At 33.3% G+C, this 21,428-nt stretch overlaps 1 protein-coding gene across 1 annotated transcript; it reads right to left on the minus strand.

The window, feature by feature from the left end:
• Nucleotides 1-17,541: 17,541 nt before the first annotated feature.
• Nucleotides 17,542-21,051, minus strand: MS3_00003667 (uncharacterized protein). Its single transcript, XM_012937492.3, has 3 exons — nt 21,023-21,051; nt 20,771-20,979; nt 17,542-19,578 (listed from the first exon to the last, which is right to left on the minus strand). The coding sequence occupies exon 3, from the start codon at nt 19,502-19,504 to the stop codon at nt 18,530-18,532; it is 975 nt and encodes a 324-aa protein (XP_012792946.1). The 5' UTR covers nt 19,505-19,578; nt 20,771-20,979; nt 21,023-21,051; the 3' UTR covers nt 17,542-18,529.
• Between the last annotated feature and the right edge of the window lie 377 nt (nt 21,052-21,428).

Below are 21,428 nucleotides of genomic sequence, written 5' to 3' on the forward strand. Positions count from 1 at the left end.
TCAATTCATATGTAAAATCTTCGTGAAAAACCTTCATAATTCGACCAATTTTTTTGTACTGGCTTTTTTAGGTTACGTAGACGCTCCAGGTTGTTGAAATCATCCCATGTGGTTATCGCAGTCACTCGGCTGCTCTGATTATAAGGGATTTTGTGTTAAATAAGGGTTAGCATCTATTGGGCACAAATAATGGCTGTCGTGATAGTAGTGACGTCACCAGGCCGGTTAGCTGGTTGCGACATGATAAATTTTAGAAAATCCGTATACTTAAATGGTCCACGTGGTTTTAGATGGTTCTGAGCGAAATAGACAAAGCTTTCGCTCAACGGACAATTGATGTTACCAGGTAGGAACCTTAGTATATTTGATGATAAGGGAGAAAAAAATATTAGAAAACTATAGCGAGATGCTGTTTTTAGTCCTTAAGTATATATCAAGTTTTCTCTTAAATGGCTCCTAAGGAATCATGTGATCTAGCTCAGCAGGCAGCCGATTCCAACATTTGTCTACTCTTACAGATATGTGCTTACAGTTCGTTCAGCTGTGTTGCGTTTCTCTTTTATGGGTGTTACCCCTAAGGTTTGTATTAGAACTGAAGTTAAGTGGGTATTTAGGAGGATGTTCAGAAGTACTTAAGGTTCTGTAAGTCATTGGAAGGTCAACTCTGAGACAGCAATACTTAAATGAGCAAAGCTTCAGCGACTTGAGGCGCTATTGATAAGATTTGAATTGAAGTACTTTAACTGATTTAGTGGCTCGCCTTTGGATGAGTTCCATTATGTCTCTATTATTTTTCAATGAGAGAGGAAACACTGTTTTCATACTCTAAATGGAGTTGAATTAAACTGTAGGGGATCAAGTGGACAGTTTGCCCATTGTACTGGTCAAAAATACGCTTCAACTTTATCAATCCAAGGTTTGCTCGAAAGGCATTTTTGTAGCAGTCAATGTAATATTTCAGATTATAGGGCACCAACTTGGGATACCTCTAGATACGAGTTACATAAGTTGTGTTTTCAATCTACGACATGTCTTTGACGGACTACTTCATACTTAGAAGTGTTAAAGGTTAACCCATTGCCATCCTCCCAACTTTGAAGTCTCATCAGATCGTCCTGAGGTGCCAGATAATTATCTTGGCCGCAGACTTCTCTCTAGAGCTTCACCAAAAGTGGCCAGAAGAGGTCAGTAAATACGCTTTCTAAACTAAGACATAGACGCGGAGCGGTGTATTCTGCTTATTCTGACAGGTATAAGTAGTATGTAGCATCGATCGAAAGTGGAATGCGTAGTGTGGCGTCGAGTCGCGGTTGACCATGATCACCACTACAGGAAGACTACGTGCCAGTTAACCGATATGATCCTCCGTAGGCCAAGTATCAGAAGGCAGCTGATGGCTATAGTCGAGATGTATTTGTTAGCAATCTCGTGGTATCGAAAGAATACCGAGATCGTGCCAGGTTACAAGTGTGGTTACTGAGCGCAACCGAATTCGTGCAAGGTCACAATCAACGGGAGGATGTATGTATTTTGGTACAGTTAAATAATAATTGTTTCCATTACACCATTCTCGTTCTCTTGATAAAAGTAGGTCACTACAAATGCCTGGGAGCAGAAGATTGAAATGACGAGAACAGGAAGGCGATCATCCAGCAATCGAAATAAGAACAGATTTAAGGAAATAATCGGGTAAGTTAAGGGAAATTGAAGGAAAATGTGACAATAATATATTTAATGTATGTTTTTCATATTTTCTGAACGCTGTAATTTTGCATGTAAAAGTAAATAGGTTTTTTTCCACTGATTTTTCGTTCGCAAAAGCGGCATGGATCTATAACAATGATTTCTTGTGTCTATTAGGTACTAACTGCAATATGTTGGTCGGATCACCTGTGTTAACTATTTAACAGGAAGGATGCAGTGGCAAGGACCGGTCAGTAGATGTGATGCAGTTCATGAACTGGCGACATAATACTAACGTAATAATGAACAATTCTGCCATAAGGTGTGCTTTATACAAGTTTCATACTAAATTAAAATAATGGTCATGAGATTGCGTGACAGTAGGCTTTCTTTGTACATGGTTGGAGTTTCTTAGATAACCTGCTTGCTCATGACCTCAGATGCAATTTCAGGCCACACATTTTAGCAACAACTGTGCTTGTGTTAAAATCTTAGAGAAATGAATTACGTAATACCCAAGACATGGTGCATTTTAAACTGACGATTCGTTATCTAATACTTGTAAAAAGTTTTAATCCAAATGGAAGTTTGAAGTATGAAAAGACAGATTACAAAAAAGTGTGATGCATAGTTGTGATAATTAGGAGTATTTAAATTATAGTACAAACTAAGAATACCAGAAATGACGCAATTGGATCAAGAAGTACTAGATAAGCACGAACGAATGTACTGTATTTGGGATTCAAAACCAAGCATTCAACAAGTAAGCAGGAATCGTTCATTCATACAAACACCACAATAGTTCTAACGAAGCATCTCGGAGGCACATCCTTCTAGTGTGAGGAGCAGCCTTTCGCGACGAAACACGATGTCAAACTGAATGTGAAAACAAACACACGAAAGATGAAGCTAAACATTAAGTCAAAATGTTTACGTCCTTCAATTCGTAGTACCTCAAACTGCAAGTACCTAAACATTTATTACTTTGATTTTAACGATTCGACATTAAAAGGCTGAGGTAGTATTTGGATAATGAGAAATTGTGATTGAAATAGTTCATATAAATGATCGTTAAATGCTAGAGATGAGTTTTGGTGTAGGTGAATAATTGTGTCATTTCTGTCGTTTGCGCTAGGTGATTTTGTTGCAAAGATTTAGTCATCATTCTTGATATCAGAGCTTACTTCATATCATAGTTTAATCTTTAGATATACGGTCTTTTGTTCCTATTTTCGCTGTTCCAGAACCGCCATTTACTTATTGAATTGAGTTGCGACAATTCGTGGAATATTGATGACTCTATTTGCATTTTCACGCCATCATGGTGATATTTACTCATTCCTAACCAGCTTTAGTTGCATAAGTTTGTTAATTTCAAAGTATTTTTATTTTATAATACTGAAATTTGTCGGCATCTGATGATGACTTACAGGAACAACAATAATCCTTGTTATCCTACCCAAATATTCTCAATTCTCGCTTCGATGTATGAAACAGAAGGAAAAGAGAAAAATCGGAAACAAAGGAGAAGCATTTTCTTTAGGTTAAACAATTCTTTTTGAGTTGGATCTAAATCAACCCCTGTTTATTTCTGAAATCCTGTTTCTTAAAAAAGTGTTGTACTTTATAGTTGGTTTAATTACAGATTCATTGACAAATTTTATTTATCGTTTGTCACAGATTCAAGACTACATATTTTGATTGAGATCATGAACCAATTAATGTTAGACCACCATTTAAAACCTGGAAGCACTGGACCGCCGTTTCGTTTGCTTTAACATCAATCGGTTCATGATCTCAATCAAAAACTTAACAATCTCCACAACCCCTTTACTGATAACTACATTTTTTGATAAAACATTATTTGTCCTTACTTGTATTTCGTACCTGTTATTCTCTCAGATGTTATTTAAGATTATGTTTTATGAAAGACAGAGTAAATTTTCACTTTTTAAAAGTAAATATATTTGATAATAGTGTAGTGCTGATGTTAACCAAACTAATTAAATGTACCTGGACTTATTAATAATAATATCACAAGGGGTTTTGTGGAGATTTTAGTAATGTCAATAGTTGAAACCATGAGTCTGTAGCGTGGCGTCGAGTCGAGATTGACTATGAACACCGCTACCAAGAAACACGTGCCAAGTAAATCAGAAGGCGAAGGTCGAGCGTAACCAGGTTTATTTCGTTGGCGATCTCGTGGTATCTAACGAATACCAAGATCGTGCCAAGGAATGGTACAAGTGGAAACAGGAGAAAGGAGTACGTGCGAACAGTACCAAAAACCGCGAAACAATGATGGAAGGTAATGGAAGCACAAAATGGCTATAATTAGCACAGTTAAACAAAAGCACATTAAAACAAGCACTGGTACAGTTGGTTATAATAATAATTGTTTTTATTAAACCAGTCGTGTTCTCGTGATACATGTGAGTCACTATAAGTCAGTTGGAGCTAGACCACCATGGAAAACCCGGAAGCAATGGATGGCCGTTTCGTCGTATTGTGGGACACCTTGGCAGCGTGCATTCGCGATCCCGCCCCTCGCGTAGTTCGAACTCAGGACCTATCAGTTGCTCTCCAGTAGCCTAATCACCAGACCACTGAGCCGGCATCCAGCGGTGTTAATGTCTTACTTCAACTAATCCACGAAATTGCGCCACCGTACACTGTTGTCTTCAGTTAGCTGATATCTCACAAATACCTGGTTGAACTCTACTGGTCGCGGCTTCTATCTAGAACTCCAGGGAATGCCTCTTGAAATCAGTCACTAGTGAGCAGTTGATTATTATCACAATGGTGGACGGTGGCTCAATTTCGTGGATTGGTTGAAGTCAGACATTGACACCGCTGGCGCAGTGGTCTAGAGGTTAAGCGTTTGCACGCGAGACCGATAGATCGTGGGTTCGAGTGTCGCGGGGCGAGATCGTGGATTTGTACTGCTGAGAAGTCCCATACTAGGACGAAATGGTCGTACAGTGCCTCCAAGTTCTCGATGGTGGTCTAGCTTCAATTGACTAATGATTTCAACTATTGAAATAATATGTTTAAAGCAATTAGTCTCTTTGATAAATTTTGATAGTGTAATAAGAAGACGAAGATTATTAGAACTATGTGATATATTAGTGCAATACATTTCAAACACTCTGATCACACACACTTGTTAAGAACATTTATATATAAAAATGAAAGGTCAATTGAAATAGAAATGGAGAGTAAGAGAAGACAAGGATAATAAAGAAAATAATGCGAAAAATTTGAAACTGTAGTGGCATTGGACCATAACCATACAATCCTCAAAGCTGAACATGAGACAACTCGGGAAATAGATATTCAATATTTAACGCGGAGAAATACCTAACGATGGAGAAGGCGGGAAGAATGATTGAATTAATTGGAGTTGATCGAACGGCGTGGCTCGGCCATGCAGGTGTGGTCCATGATGAATGTCACCTTATATCTTCTATTCATATTAAATATTAAATGCCACTACAAAACTTTACCACTCTGGATAATAAGCTAATATTACTAGGGTTGGTTAAAGTTGAGAACAAACTGTTTTTGAATACACATAGTGGGTTTGAATTTTCGTAGGGCTAAGGCTTCAATAAACCTTAGTATATTCCCTTTTGCACAAATGGCGCTATTGATGATGATGCTAGGTTGTTAAACAAAGCACTAATGGGAAGTGGCTATCCCCTTAAATTCATAAATAGATGGAAATTTTATGGTACAGTGAGACGTACTATAGCCTTGGCAGAAAAAAACCTAGATGTAAAGTGTCGAATTCACCATACTATTTAGAGGTGATTCAAATAGCCTTTTATTAAAACAAACGCTTAAATCGGTCATCAACAAGACGTATTACTCAGTGATGGTCATTATCAAGGAAATAACAAGGTTCATGCTTCATGGAAAACCTAAAAGACATGAAAATGATTGCGTCACATCCCACTGCATTTACCAGTTTAAATGTGTGTGTGGCCACACATAAATAGGGATGTTATTGTGATCACCAAATTAAGGTGTCAAATAAAATCAAATGACCCAATAAGAGTAGATGATAAACATCCATGATCCTCTATTGTCGAACATATAGTTGCAACAGGTCACAAGTTTAATCTTAGCTTGGTTTTAATGGTGTTGGACAAATGTGTTAAAGGGCGTATACTAAGGCTTATTGAAGCCTTAGCCATACGAAAAGTCGGACCCCCTTTATGTACTCAAAAATAGTTTGTGCTCACCTTAAACCTACCCTGATAATATAAGTTCATTACTGGGCATGGTAAGTTTCATATCGTTTTCTACGTTATTTCCTCTGTTTCCACTTAACCTCCATATGTCTAGTCAACCTTATATATATATATATATATATATATATATATATATATATATATATATATATATATATATATATATATATATATATATATACGTTCTTAACAAGTATATGTGTGACCAGATTGTTCGAAATGTATTGCGCTAATATACCACCTAGTTCTAATAATCTTCGTCTTCTTAGTGATAATGTTTCTTTTTAAAACAAAAAAAATTGAATTGTTGTTCGCTATGTTATTATAACAGAAACATACAAAAAATAACAATCTTTACTGGGAATTCACATATATTGCTGTGTATCATGATAATTCTTTACATATAATTTTTCGCATTTAGATTAATTAAAAAATATATTTTACCAATTTAGTGAAACTGTAATATATTTTAAGAAATACTGTCATCATATGGACAAAATATAGTGAATAAATCGTCCGATCTAATTGACATCTAAATAAGGGACCCAAAAAATGTGATAACTACGAATTCCAAAAATAGTGCAATTTAAGGTAGGTAGAATTAGATGAACACAAATGAATGCATTATTATTTGTAATTTGTAATCAGCACGTAATCAAGTACAAATGAATCATCAGTTAGTACAAATACCACAATTATGTAGAACAAATATAACCTTGTTTTATAATTTGCATAAAGGTAAATTATACCTATAATCAAAATAAGTAAAACGATGCATAGCATTGATATTTTGACTAATTCTCAAATATTTCAACTCCTTTTTAAGTACAATCCTTGTTTCATTTGTTTTTCTTGCTTTACTAATTAAATTGTTGAATTCAACAGTCTCTTCTTCTTCTAATTCATCTAGTACTTTTGAAAACTATAATTAAAAAAAAGAGTCAAGAAGTTAACTGAATTAATTTTAATGGGGAAAAAACGAAGGAAAAAGAAACTTACGTTGATCAACTGTTGTTTCTTCTTGTCGATTTCATTGAAACTCATTTGTGTATATTTTGTGTATTCATTATCAAGATCAAATTTCAGATTCCTAATGTGTGTTCTGTAAATCAAAAGTAAACTTTTTAAAATACAAATTCAGTAAGTTTCAAAATATTTTATACTGTATAGTAAAGAATTTCAGATAGCTTATTTTTATCCCCGAAACTCCTTGATTATTCAGTGGTAAACATAAAATTTAAGGTCCTCCAGAAGATATAAAATGATATGTACCTGACGGTTTAATTATCAGAGGGGTTTCGGTCCTTTATTTTTCAAAAATATTAAACAAAAGTAATTAGTAGATCTTTTATATGTTACAGTTAACTTTTTTTGTCAACTAATGATAGTGTTTGGGACACAATAAAATAGTGATATTTTGTGGTAGTTTAAACAAGATTCATCAACTTGTTTCATTTTTCTGGCAATTTCAGAATTAAAGTTTAAGTATCAACGTACTAATAATGATTTGGTGAAGCTATTTCGGTGAACTAACGACTTTGATTCAGTAGGCTCGTATCATACGATTAGGGTTTTATGGTCCTAGAAATTTATAAACAGGATACCTATTAGTAACTGCAAATCATTAGAAAACAGTTATATACATCAGGTAAAAGAGAAAATTCTCGATGAATAGTTTCCTGGTTGTCAACACTTATCATAAAATTAACTTGAACATTACTGTGTTACGTCTTTTAATAGATAGGAACTCTATTTTATATGAAGATTATACCCTTAACTAAACGTGAGGAAGTGTTTAAAAATTCCATTTTGAGGTCAGTGTTAACCACTGTATCGATTCAGATTGTTCTGTTCTCGTTTTAAAAAAGAAAACAAATGATTTGCCAGCTTTCATCCGACGGTTTCACCTGTGTCTAGCAATTTCATTCACGGGATTAAACCTTTCTTTGCAGACTTAATTGCAAGTAGAGCAACGCTGTTATTACCTTTTACTAAACAATAAAAAATACTGGGTTGGTTAATGAAAATATGCACATATAGATATAAAAATTAACGTCTAAAAATATAAATTTTTTAGTACATAATTCATGTTTCAGTACGTAAATCGGTTATGCGTTTGTAATGTAAGGTACTTTGAGGCGTACAACACCCCTAATCTTTTCGCCGGTCTAATAAATGCTATCGAAGAATGTATCTAAAGCTGGATTCCATGAATATATTACACGCTGTAGAATAGAGAACATCATTAACCTATGTTTTTCTTTGTTAAGTCATGATAGTAGATATTTTTCAATAAGAGGAAAACGTATCTACAACGGATGGCTTGTGTACTAAGGTTGATAAAAGTAGGTGGACAGTAAAATAAACATTAAATTGGCCAGTCGTTATAACCTAGCTTTTAATCAGAGGACGATTTTGTTTTTATAGAAAGATTTTCTGTACAGACTGTCTTTTGACCTGACATCCACTTCAGATATAGTTTTTCATTATATCACCAACAATATCTTTAAATTAAAGATTTACAGATGGTGTTTTTTAATATTGTATTTATTCTATAAGGATTACCTTTTTTTTGCATATAACCAGTCTATTAAAATGAAAAACAAACTTACAGTAATGAATGTAAATCATTCTCTTTTTCATTTAATTCAATTAGATTTAAATATTGCACAGTTTTTATTTGATTAAATGTATTCATCAATTGTTGCTCATGTATATGTAATGGATGATTTATGCTGTAAGGATAATTTGTTAATTCATCTTGTTGCTTTAATTCATTAATTTCATCAACATAATCTTCATTATTTTCATGAGATTCTCTATTAGAATAATGATTAAGTATTTGTTGAGTAATTTTACTACGTAATCTATGTTGAATGCATTTTATTTCATCTTTACTTTTTGTACTTAATTGTGATTCAATAATTTGTTTTCTATAATGAAGCCAAGATTGTTCATTTATCCAGTTATTAGAAGTAGGATATTGTACTGTTGCTAATGAATTTGTACATACTTTCCATATTGGATGATTAGCTTCATTACCGAATACAGTTTTATTGAATGCTTCATATGCACCTTCAATCTGAATAAGAAAATATAATAACAAGTTAATTATATAGAAATGCTATTTTATTTAAACTAATGTAAGTAATTTAGAATTTCTTAGGAAACATCTCTATGTGTGGCAGTATGGAAAGTTTAAAATTTAATTTGGTAAATTGGACTAATCCAAATATCGGGCGACCGTTTGATTCATTTAGTATCCTTCTCATTACTGGTGGAACTTTAATACTTTAGTGCAAGGAGATGAGTTGTTGAAATTAGCTAATTGAGTGAACGGTAGAAATAAAGAATCAGTGGAAATGACTACTAAATTCATAATTCTAAATAACTGACTTAAAAATAATGATGTTTAGGAAATAAGTAGCAGGATTATCCATTATTGACTATTAAATTCACATAATTGTAACTTTTTCACATTGGAATACGTATCTTGAAAATTATTGTTTTAATTCAGAACATCTTTATCATAAATCAAATCAATAAACAGATTCAATCTGAAAATTGCTCTAAAATACTGGATACTGATAAGTTTAGTATAACTTTTTAACGAGGTATCCACACTTTTGCCCTTACCTATGAATTCAATGTTGTTAACTGAAGTGTCCAAGAGATAATCGATTTTTAACTACTAGTATACAATTTGGACATAAAGGTAAATTACTGTCTCGTTATTTTCAAGTATTGCTTTCTGTTATTTTATTTACTCAGTCTAACTAAACATCATAAATTCACTGATTATTCATTACTGGAAATATAATATCACATTATAATACTTGGTAGTAACTAGGCATCTTTGAATTCTCCGAAAAGAGGACGTTTTATTGAACCAATCTTTCTTATTTAGAAGTATAATTATCGAGGAAAGATCACGAATTAGGTTCAGTAAATTACCAATGAAAAATATTTTTTTCTATTGATGACTGAAGCGACGTTTCAGATAGTTTCACTTCAATAGTCACAACATAAATATGATAAAACCTACATGATAATGAGTTCGTAACAATTCCATTTTCCATTTACGATATTTCTGTTTATACAAATATTTTCGAATTAAAATCCATCCCCGTGTTGCTTTTAACCACTTTTCAATTTGTTTCAAATGAAGTGACTGAATTTCAAGGTCATTTTTCAATTGCTAAATAATTTGTATTAATGAAAATTGAACATTTATAAATAGGGAACAATTCAACAAAAACAAATTTTTTTCACATCCTTTTAACTAATCTAGATCTTACATGTTCGGTTATTTAAATACAACTACTTAAGGATGTTAATCCTAGTAAGACTTTTCAAAGTATTTGTTTTTAAGTATCCAAACAGTTGGTATTACGAATATACTCATAAAAACCTAAAGATCAAGTTTGTTTTGGTTATTTTATAAGCGTTTTAATTATAACTCGAGAGAGTTTGGAAAATCAAGAGCAACAATCGTCCAAATGTTCCCTGATCCAGTTTATCCTATTTCGTTATGTGGAAGAAGGCTATTTTTACAGAATTGAAAAATGTAAGCAAACCTTTTATTCCGATTAACATACCAATTTCATATTAAAACTAGTGTGAACCAAGAAACTGAGGCTTTGTTCCAGTGAAGATCAATCTTAATCAGTATTCTCATTTATTGATTCTAATTTGATATTATCATCAATGTTAATTCCTAAATAATTTCTATCTTAAGATTTATTATGATTAAAATTAATGAAGCGCAAATGATGTCCAGAATGATAATGGAAGCGTGCAATAAAACCATCATGTTCAGAGATAGGATCATTAACGTTCTACCTAGGACAGAGGTGAGCAATCTACTGGTGGAGATTCAGTCTAATTTGACCACCCGTTGATGATAATTTATACTTAAAAGCTCTATTATCTTCATATCTATTGACATTCCTATTAACATTTGTCTTGAACTGGTATATAATCATATGATTTTTTAAACTGGTGCTGACTGATTAATGGATTGGATCTGTATCGACATATTTACTGAGAACAGACTGACATGAATGGGAAGTTTGTAGAAACTGTCCATCGTTCATAGAATGTGCTTGGATTATAATTTTAACATCTTTTTAGTAAGGTTCATATTCAGAGTGGTCTTCAGACATGGTATTGTAATTAAACCATCCAGTTTATAAACTATAGAATCATCATAGATGATGAATATTCTTTTTTTTCAAAATGTAACATTGCTTACATTTATCTGTTCATTAAGATCGTTCACATTAGCTCGAAATAGTTGATCGATTTTCTGCATTTGTATTTTATAACTTTCTTTATTTCGAATAAGATTCTGGAAATAAATAAAATATGTTAACAAGTATGAACTGTGTTATAATGAATAAATCTCATTTCACAAATCATAAATTCAAAAATTAGACAATCGGATTCATATATTTGTCTGAAAGTTTAATGGTTTTCAGCTAAATCTAGTATGATGTCTTGGCTGTGCAATGTTGAGAATTTCGAAACAGTCTACTCTATCCCTTAGGGCTTTCCAGTGGTTCATCAACGGATATCATTTCAGGATACAAACTATCTACAAACTGAGTATATTTCGAAAAATAGAGTATCTTAATGTTTACTTGTGACTTTTGGGTGAATTTGATAGCTGATTTGTTGCTGATTCATTTCGAAACTTCTGAATATTTTAGCAACATGCATTTTATAACAGTTAGTCCTTTTGATGAGTTTGAATAATGTAATAAGAAGACGAAGATTAACAGAACTATGTAATGAATTAGCACAATGCATGTCGGACGATCGGATCACACATGCTATTGTTAAGAACATTTATATATGGGAAGTAAATTGTCAACTAGACAAACGGAAGTTAAGAAGAAACAAAGATGATAAAAAAAAATCTGAAAAATAATGTGAAACTCACCATGTTGGATAACAAAAAAATACCACCAGAGTCGTTTTAGGGTGAGAACGAATTATCACAAAAATAAAATAAAATCAGATGACTTAATAAATACAGTTGAAACAGATCATAAGAATGACCTTACTTCAGCCCATGAAGTTTCGTACAAAATTTGTGTTACTTGACTATTTTGAGTCAAAATCTTGCGTCATTTATCTGTCTTCGATTTACCGTGAGATTTTGATGTTAATGAGTATTTTAGCAAACATGAATCGGTGAAATACTATCCAACATAATGATCACCATTTATTGATCTCATTCTGTTTCCTACTGACTGAGATCTTATTTATTTATGGAAGCTTTTCTGTTGTAGTAATGTTGAACATTTTCTAAACTTTCATAACTAATAATTTCTTGTCCAAGTAGATGGACAAGTTCGAAGTAAAGTTAACATGTATAGATTTTATCATTAACTGTGAAAATGTTCCGGTGACAATTTGTAGCATTTAAAAATATGTATTATGTTAATATTAAACTGGTGTATTATAATGAAGCAGACTTATTACTCAGATGAATAATCTTAGTGGACTTGTGTTCTCTGAACTCGTTTTGGGGAATACTATCAACCATTCAAGTTGCATTGGACTTATCAGTTATTGTATAAGCTCTAGATCAATTCATTCTAATGAACTTGTTTGAACATTCCATACTATGAAGTAAATTTAGTTTCAAAAAGTTGTTGACAGTTGTACCTTAAAGTATAAGTCTAATAAGATAGAATATTGCATGAAATAGATTAATGTTGTTACTTTATCCATTTACAGTTTTTATGATATCTACCGTTTATAGTAATATAGTGTAATATGTTACATTTTAAACAACCAACTTTATAACAGTTTTTTTCAAACGACATTGAAAATTTTCAAAGTTGGATTCATGAATCGATTGAAGCTAGACCATCATTGAAAACCTGTAAGTACTGAACGGCCGTTTCGTCCTAGTATGGAACTCCTACTGTGGTATTTGCTACTGACGTCGACAGATATATGTAGTGTGTATCATCAATCGATAGTGAAACGCCTGGCGGCAGAAGGTGAAGAAGATCGAATACAGGAGAACGAGAACAGAGAATGGTTGATTTGGAAACGAAAGGACAATCAAGTCTGAGCCGATTAATTGACATTTTTCAGATGCAGTATTTACTGCATAGTTCTCAGATTTTACTAACACGTTCTGTAACTTTGTATTTAAATGCATTCGATTGTTCCCACCTGTTTCTCGTTCACTACACTACAACTACAATCTTCACAAATCCCCATACATTGATAAGTGACTGACTAAGGGTTGTTGGTAAATTCATGAAGTTGAACATAATTGCATAGATATACTGTGCTATAACTTAAAAACAAGATAATAATGAAACGATATTGTATATATATTGTATAAAACTTACTTCTTCGATATCATTTATTGCATTTGTTAAATAGTCTACTTGTTTTTGTGGTTCTTTGCGTAAATTTTTAAATTTTTGTAGCAACTTATTTTGATCTGATTCAGTATTCATCGATTCCTAATGGATGAAGTTTTAGTGAAAATGTTTAGTATCATTCTTTTATGGATGTGTAATAAAATATAGTTGTTATATACGGTATATATTAATGGTTTTAATAGCAATCATAATGATAATAAGACATGTACTAGTAACATATATGTTTATTTGGTTAATAATACAGGGAATTTTAAGCAGTTATTTATTCAACGATACTTTGAGGCCGGGTTCGTTAATTGCCAAGAAACCATTCAAATCTAGGAACAGATGAATAGTTACGTTGGTCTAGACAGATGTTGCTTATGACTACTTGTCAAAGTCCCTGTCAAAATTTGACGCTAGAAACTTTAGAAATTCTGTTGAGCAACTTGAACTTGTTTGTTGAACATCATGTGTTTCGCACACCCTCGTGATTGGGATGCCATGGAAACGTGAGTTTTTCAAATGATTCAGGATTACTTGATCTCGGTCCAATTCAGTAAGTTAGCTTTTCAAGATTTATTTTGATTGGTACCAGGTGTATGTAAAGCTTGACAATAGAAGGTTGATTTGTTTTGAGTGAATCATGAATAAAAATATGATTTTTAAGATTTATTTATTTCCTGAAACTATCGGCAATATGGACAAATTAAATAGGTCTAATCAAATCATTAATTTACAGTGAATGACCGTTAATTGTATTTTCTCTCAATTAATTTATGATTAAATTAACTATTGACTAAATCAATTCACTTGGTATTATTTAGCTTGTATCTTCCCATTGAGGTTTAAGACTGCAATTGATCAGTCTGTTATCGGCATATGTGCATACTGTGCGTATGCCTCGATATTGCCTTAATTCACAAGCCTTTTGTAAGCAATGATGGATAATGGTTAGCAGTAGAATCCAGGACGCGCGTTTCGTCCTACTTAGGACTCGTCAGCTGGATGTACCTTCATCTCAAGGTTGATGTTCACTCTGGGACTCGAACCCAGTACCATTCGCTTCAAACGCCATCGAAGTTATCCACTTAGCTACTGAGTCCTGATAGCCACTTGCTTGTGCGATGGGGTGAATTTCAATTCACTTGGTATTGTTTGGGTTCGAGTCGCAAAGTGAACATCAACTTTGAGATGAAGGTACGCCCAGCTTAGGAGTCCCAAATAGGACGAAACGCGCGTCCTGGATTCTACTGCTAGCCACTATCCATTTTTTACTAAATCATTATATTAATGTAGTATTTTGTCACTTAATAATTTTATTTTGGAAATTTCATCATGATTAAAATTTTTTTTTAAAATTCAAGTTGACAAAAGACTAGATATGACGTTTATCAAAATATTATCACTGTAATCGAAAATGCACACATATCACTTACATGTATGGATCTCAGCTAATAATTCTACCATGTTTTCTTAATGGGTAATTTCGATAAGTAGTATAAATTATGGTGACGGTGATAATGTGATTCATGATAACTATTTATATTATTCCATTAAGAGAACAATAAGGTAATAAAAGGAGCAGATAAGAAGAAAAAGAATCATAGCTGATTTTAAGTGTTAGAAATGAATGCGGATTATTAAAAGACAAAATACTTGAAAAGGTTCAATCGGAATAAATTTTATTACCAATTTTGTGAATGTATGAAATGAATTATATCAGTCTGAGTATTAATTAATCAACAATTTGACCTTGAACAATAGGATATAAATTGAATATTATAGGGAGAAACAGTAGGTAATATATCATTTGTTAAATATAAACATATATATCTTTATTTCATTCATACTTAACAGAAATGTCACTATAGTGACAAAGGTTTGTTTATTATTGCGGGAAATTCAGCTCAAATAAAAACAGTCAATATTTACTCATTCCCCCCTCCCATCATATTCAGTAGACTGTAGGAAGATTTGTTTAACTGTTTAATATAAGCATAGATTTCGTAAATCTTGATAGAAAGAGTCATTTCTAGAAAGAATATTAACAACCAATAAAAACTCGGCTAACATCCAGTGAAACAATCAATGAACTGTAATTGCATATAGTTAATTGTTGTATTTTTCATGATTTATGCTACATATTACTGTTTGTTTGAATATTACTGTGTGTGTAAAGATTATTTATATAAGTTGAAAGTCATCAATAATAAAGGTTAATGGCTTGAGTTTAGCAATCAGGTCAGATCCTAATCCAGATTATTAGTTTATAATATATTCTAACCGGCCTCGAATTCTCTTTAACATCCAAGAGACTGATTCGCTCCAGAAACTAATTCACTGATTTATTTTGGTAGACCTATTGAATAGACTAAACCTTTGAAGATGATCACATCCAGAAATATTTATGCACCATTAACACTTCTATTGATCGCAACATTCAATTGATTGACTTTGAATTACGGATTTACTAATTTCAATTAGCTAATCTTAGATTCCAAGCAGTTCCGATTGTATAATAAATACACCCACTAGTTTACTATGATTTCCGTCGTTTTTTTAACCTTTTTTCTCTCCTTCAGCGCCTAGAGTTCGCTATAAAACAGGACAAAATATATTTTTTGAGAACTTCAGGAATCCTGACCACCCCCTGTTGGTCTAATATTTAATGATATTTGAAAACGTAGGATAGAAAAGTCTCAGAGATAAACTGATCCCAGTTAATTTTACCAAGTACTTGATAATATAATATAAATTATTCCTACTCTTAACTTATGTCGCTGTTAATATTATTTATCAATCTACAAGCAGTTACAGTGAATATATAAATAACACTTTGAAATAAGAATGTAATTAGATTTTGATGCATGTACTGAAAAATGTTTGCTTGGATGATAGCGATATTAATAAAAGTGTAGTTACCAGATATTTTACTAACGAGAGACAAGTCATTTAATCGTAACCAGTGATTTGTGCCCTTTGTATTACTCCGAAATGAATTTGTTCCCAGGAATATATAACTGGATTGCGCACCCTGATACCAAATAACTTGTCGGCTTTATTTGGATATGCGACATGAAGTGCAGATAAACCATTGTAAAATGAACCAAGATACTCTTTCTTGGATGACAATCTTTTACTGAAGATAGTTTTCACATTTATTGCACAATAATACCACTACTAGGTGTTATCATACAGTTCTGTGCATGGAGACCTGTTGGAAACTACTCAAAAATAACGTCTGGTTACTTCATTAATAATTTCTAACTCCGGCTTTAATAATAATGTTGAGTACGCCCAATCACCACCTACCTCAAAGGGTGATAATTTCTGATGCAGGAATTTGCTAGAAGTACTTAGACGAAAGAATGGGATTAGTCCATGAAGTCACCAGTGACTGAACATAGCCATGTTAATAGGTGTAGACTGACCGATTTCTGTCCGTGTGATTATCGTAACCAATGGTTAGAGACTATGACATGGCTCAAAATTGTTTGCAATGGCTTAAACGCATCCATTATTTATCTCTCCCAAATTCTGAGACTTCGAATTTTCCATAACCTCCTTTTTGCTTTAATCTCGTCAATTCAAATATTTTTCCTCGCGTCGCATCTTCGGTGCCTACGTTTTTTCTATTGCCAGTGAGGAGAGTACATGTCCACATTTCCGAACATGTTCTAGGGAAATTGAGACTTTGAGGGTTAATGACTTAACAGTGCAATAGCTCGGCATTTACTTGATACCAGGCACACAATTGACATTTCTCAAGCCTTCAGAATTATTAGTAGACAAAAGAACACGGCGTCTCTTCGGTTTGCTGAAACAACAGCGATAAAAAACTCAAACCTGAATTATGTATCCAAAAAGAAACAGTAGTAAACCTATTCCTACCCTGGTAAATCATTTCTTTATGGTCTTGCCTCGCCGAATTCTTATTTTCTGTACATTAAAACCACCCTTTCACTCATATATTCGCATTCACTTAACTTATATAAACTCTCGAAATCCTGTCTGATTATTGCGCAACCCATCTCACCAGTTTTTTAATTCCATGAATATTATGGAAACCATTCATAACCTCTAAGATTATCATGCAATTTATCTTGTGTCTGTCCAAGCGGCAACTTGAACCGATGCATATACGTAGCTGGTCCTACGTTGTAGCTGACTGATCTGTCTCTGAACCTTAATTAGTGCATCACCCACCCTTTATTTCTTGGATTCCAATATCAAAAGAACCCCGACCTGTTCCTGAACATATATAAAATTACTATTGATTACCTTTATCATCCCGATTCTTTTCATTCATCTACGTCAATTGCATCACACTGTATCTTCAATGTAAACTTTCAGTACATATACGGTTGTAAGCAGCTGATGAGAAACCACGAGATGTAATGAACTAATATTGCTCTGCATCCACGTTTGTTCTGGCTTTATTTAAATTCATAAAGGGAACCAACTGCATGAAATCTTCGAGGAGTTACTACTGATACTACCTTTACTATTCTAGGATTTGGTATAATTTCACCTCTCTGAGCTGATGGGGTGTGACAACTTGTACATAAGCTTCAGGTTCTACGTTGTGACAGACTTAATAATACTGAACGAGACTGATTATCCTTTTTTTCCCGGCCCACTAATTATAAATAGAAGTTAAAGATTGCCGGGAAATTTTATTGATAGAGACCCATTTTAATACATTTATTTACATACAGATTTTATCGTAGCAATCATTAGTTAATTCATTTGTCCCACTAGATGAAGTTTACACAAATTTAGTTCAGATGAATGTCCTGCTGAACGAAAATTATAGCGAACTAATTCAAAAGTTAAATTAGTGCGAATCACACCAAATTATTTAACACAATGAAAGTTGCACTGACTTAATACGGAAATCGGCTCGAAAATTACATTTAAATCATTTTATAAATTTAAAATGAATTCCTTTTTAATGGATTGTGCAGGTCACATAACATTCCCCACAAGTAAATAATGTTGAGTGTTTATGATTTAGTGAGAACAGATACTTAACCACATGATCTAACACGTCTTATTTTATATAAAATAGAAGTAATAATTACAATTTAATACTTAGGGAGAAAACAGTTTACAGGAAGGGTTTTAAAGGTGAAGCCTCAAAATATTTGTTTTCATATATTGTATCAAAATAATTCAGATGTTAAAACTATATGTTCAAATATGTAAATCATCATCTGGATCCTCGTCATCCAAATCATCAAAACAATCAGGCTGATACTGAATAACACAACCAGGAGATTCACTTTTCTCCACTGTGTTGGACAGCCGTACTGCATCATGCGGTAAAACGACGAAACTACGAGCAATTTTTTCACTTTCAGTCATTGTTAGATTAAAAGTGCTCTTGGGTAAAGGACTAGGCACTGGTAAAGAATCTGGTTCATTTTTATTTATCGAGTACTTGAGAATTTTTAAAGCTTTTGTATCAAGTTCGATGGTACCACATTCAGTAAATGAAGACTTGTTGAAAGAGACTGAGTTCTCTAAGCATTTGTTACACTCACCCTGAAGGCTACGACGATGAAATAATTTCAGAGATTGACAGATCTGATTCGTCAAACTGTTTGAAATCTCTGTCAACGACTGGCAGTAAATAACAGAAGTTGCATATGCTTCTAGTGTATCAATTATTGTGGAAGATGCACCATAATATACCTTGCTAGAATTATCTATTACAGGATTAAAGTTACAAACTACTCGTTGTACATAGGGTGTTAAAGAAAGATTAAACAAAGAACCAATAACAAACTGACACCAGTAATCAAATTCATAATCGATAGGACAATCAATTAAAAACCAAGATAATGACTCTATGAAGATAAATGTTTGTTGATCGTTCCGTTTTCTAACAGAACAAGATAACTTTGATAGCTTATTTACAAGACTTTCGGAAGTTTCATAATTATAAGTATGCAGAACTTTAAGTGACTGATGAGAATTCTCAACAGTTTTGTAGTTGTATAATTCAGAAGTAACAAGTATGCAAGTATATTTTTCACAATTCTCATTTATTAAACATTTCCAGAGCCAATTATTATTATTGCGAGGCATATGGCATTCATCAATGTAGGCGATAAAATTGGAAGGTATTTTATTGAATAGTAGATCAAGGCAACGTTGCTTCACCATTATGGCAAAAACGTACAATTATTTGAGAAACGGGTACCTATATACTTATAGATAACGGACGGGTTCTATTATATCTGAAATTAAAAAAATGAAGTTGCGTTAGATGTGTAGAAGGTGGATGCTTATCATATTTAATATGAAAATGTTATTTTTTAACATCGAGATACTTACAAGTGTGATAGAAATAGCTTAAGATGTTTACAACGGAATCATAGATGGTTATTTAGATAAAAATGGCTTGTACAAGTAGGATATACCCGATTATTTAAAATGACACGAATAGTGAATATTGATGTACCATCACGAGGTATTCCAAGCTACTTTTTTTTGACATCTATCCAGTTGTTTTGGGTAAATTAGCATTAATAAGCTGTTCCTTTTTTACTACTGATGAATTTCAAAGTCCGTACTCCAAAGCATAAACTTGATCGTGAAAATGAGATAGAAAACACAACCATTTCACAATGTCGTCGAATAAGATAAATGGTAACTAGCAATGCAGAAACGAATTAAACTTTGTAGGACTTTTGGTCAATGCACTAGTTTTCGTCTACTGTTTTTTGTATAAAAATATTTGTTCGCCTTATCTAAGTGGATCAGAATGTTTTTGAATTAACGTCAGACTTTATATGAACATAATGAATAAGGTAGTGAATAGAAGTGGAAAATGTACATAAAATTAATGAGCATTCACTAAAGTTCTCTTTGATGACAAACTGATAGAAGCGCTTGTCCAAAACAATTGTGCTGGAAAGGACAACTTTCAGTGATCTTTCGTTCATTTTAGAAACGGCCCTCGGTTAAAGACTTGCGAAAATGATAGTGTCAACGACTAGGATTAACAGTCATATCTAAACAGACTGCACAATGAATGACCTACAAGCTAATTACCCCCAATTGCCTATGATATTTTATTGTTTGTTTTGCATCTATGTTCTATGTTACAGCATGTTATTTTATTAGATGAGAAACATCTCATTTGACTAGTGGTTTTGTTTTTTATTTCTAATCGCCCTAAGGCCTGAATTAATGATGTGGTCTCGTGAGCAACCGCGAACGTGCTCCACAATCCATTCAGGAAGACTTAAGGGAAGGAAAAAGTGTTGACAGACTGGAAAGGATACCTCATCAAGATACTGATAAAAGATTTGAGGGAATCGGAAATCTACAGAAGCACCCAACAGTCAACTCACAGTTAATGACTAAACAAGTTCCACCATCATGTGGTTTATGTTAATCAATATTCTAGTAAGATTACAAACTTACAAGGCGAAATGTTTGGACAATTGTTAAGCTGTAGATGGTCAAGACAAGCGCTCAGGTCAGGTCCATTCAGAGCAGCCCGCCGTTTTGTTCAAACGACCTTGGACGGCCTGGTATGGGGGGTCACTCCGTATTTCAGTTGCTGTGGCTTTGTCCAGTGTCCATTTTGGTTGAAAAAATATTAAGTGTCTTCATATTTAAGTAGTCCTTTGCTGTAGAAAAATCTTAAAATCATTGAGAAGGGCATTATTTCACCTTTCTCTGTCTTGTAGTATACACGTTGGCTCGATTGTTAATTCGTAATTTTACCTGAGATACCAATTATCAAATGAATCTCAGCTCCTTTTTGAAACTTGATAGGGTCCAGGAGGTAACGTAACAAGAATAAGGATGACTTAGCATGTTGTCGCGCGCCTGTTGTCAGGCCGTTCAAGGTCGTTGAAACGAAACCGCATGCAGCCTCGAAAGGCTCTGACGTTTTTGCTGTATCCAGTTTTCCACTTTTTTGGTCACGGACCATTTTTGTCTCTGGATACTATTGTTTCAGTTTTTGAGGACTGCTGTTTGATGACTGGACAGTGCAAAAAATGCAATTGCCTACGTCCGAGCTGTCGATGTCCCATTGAAAGAAGCATGCAGTGCGGTGAGTGCAAGTGCTGGT

Source organism: Schistosoma haematobium, chromosome ZW (genome assembly GCF_000699445.3).
Source record: "Schistosoma haematobium chromosome ZW, whole genome shotgun sequence".
NCBI lineage: Eukaryota > Metazoa > Platyhelminthes > Trematoda > Strigeidida > Schistosomatidae > Schistosoma > Schistosoma haematobium.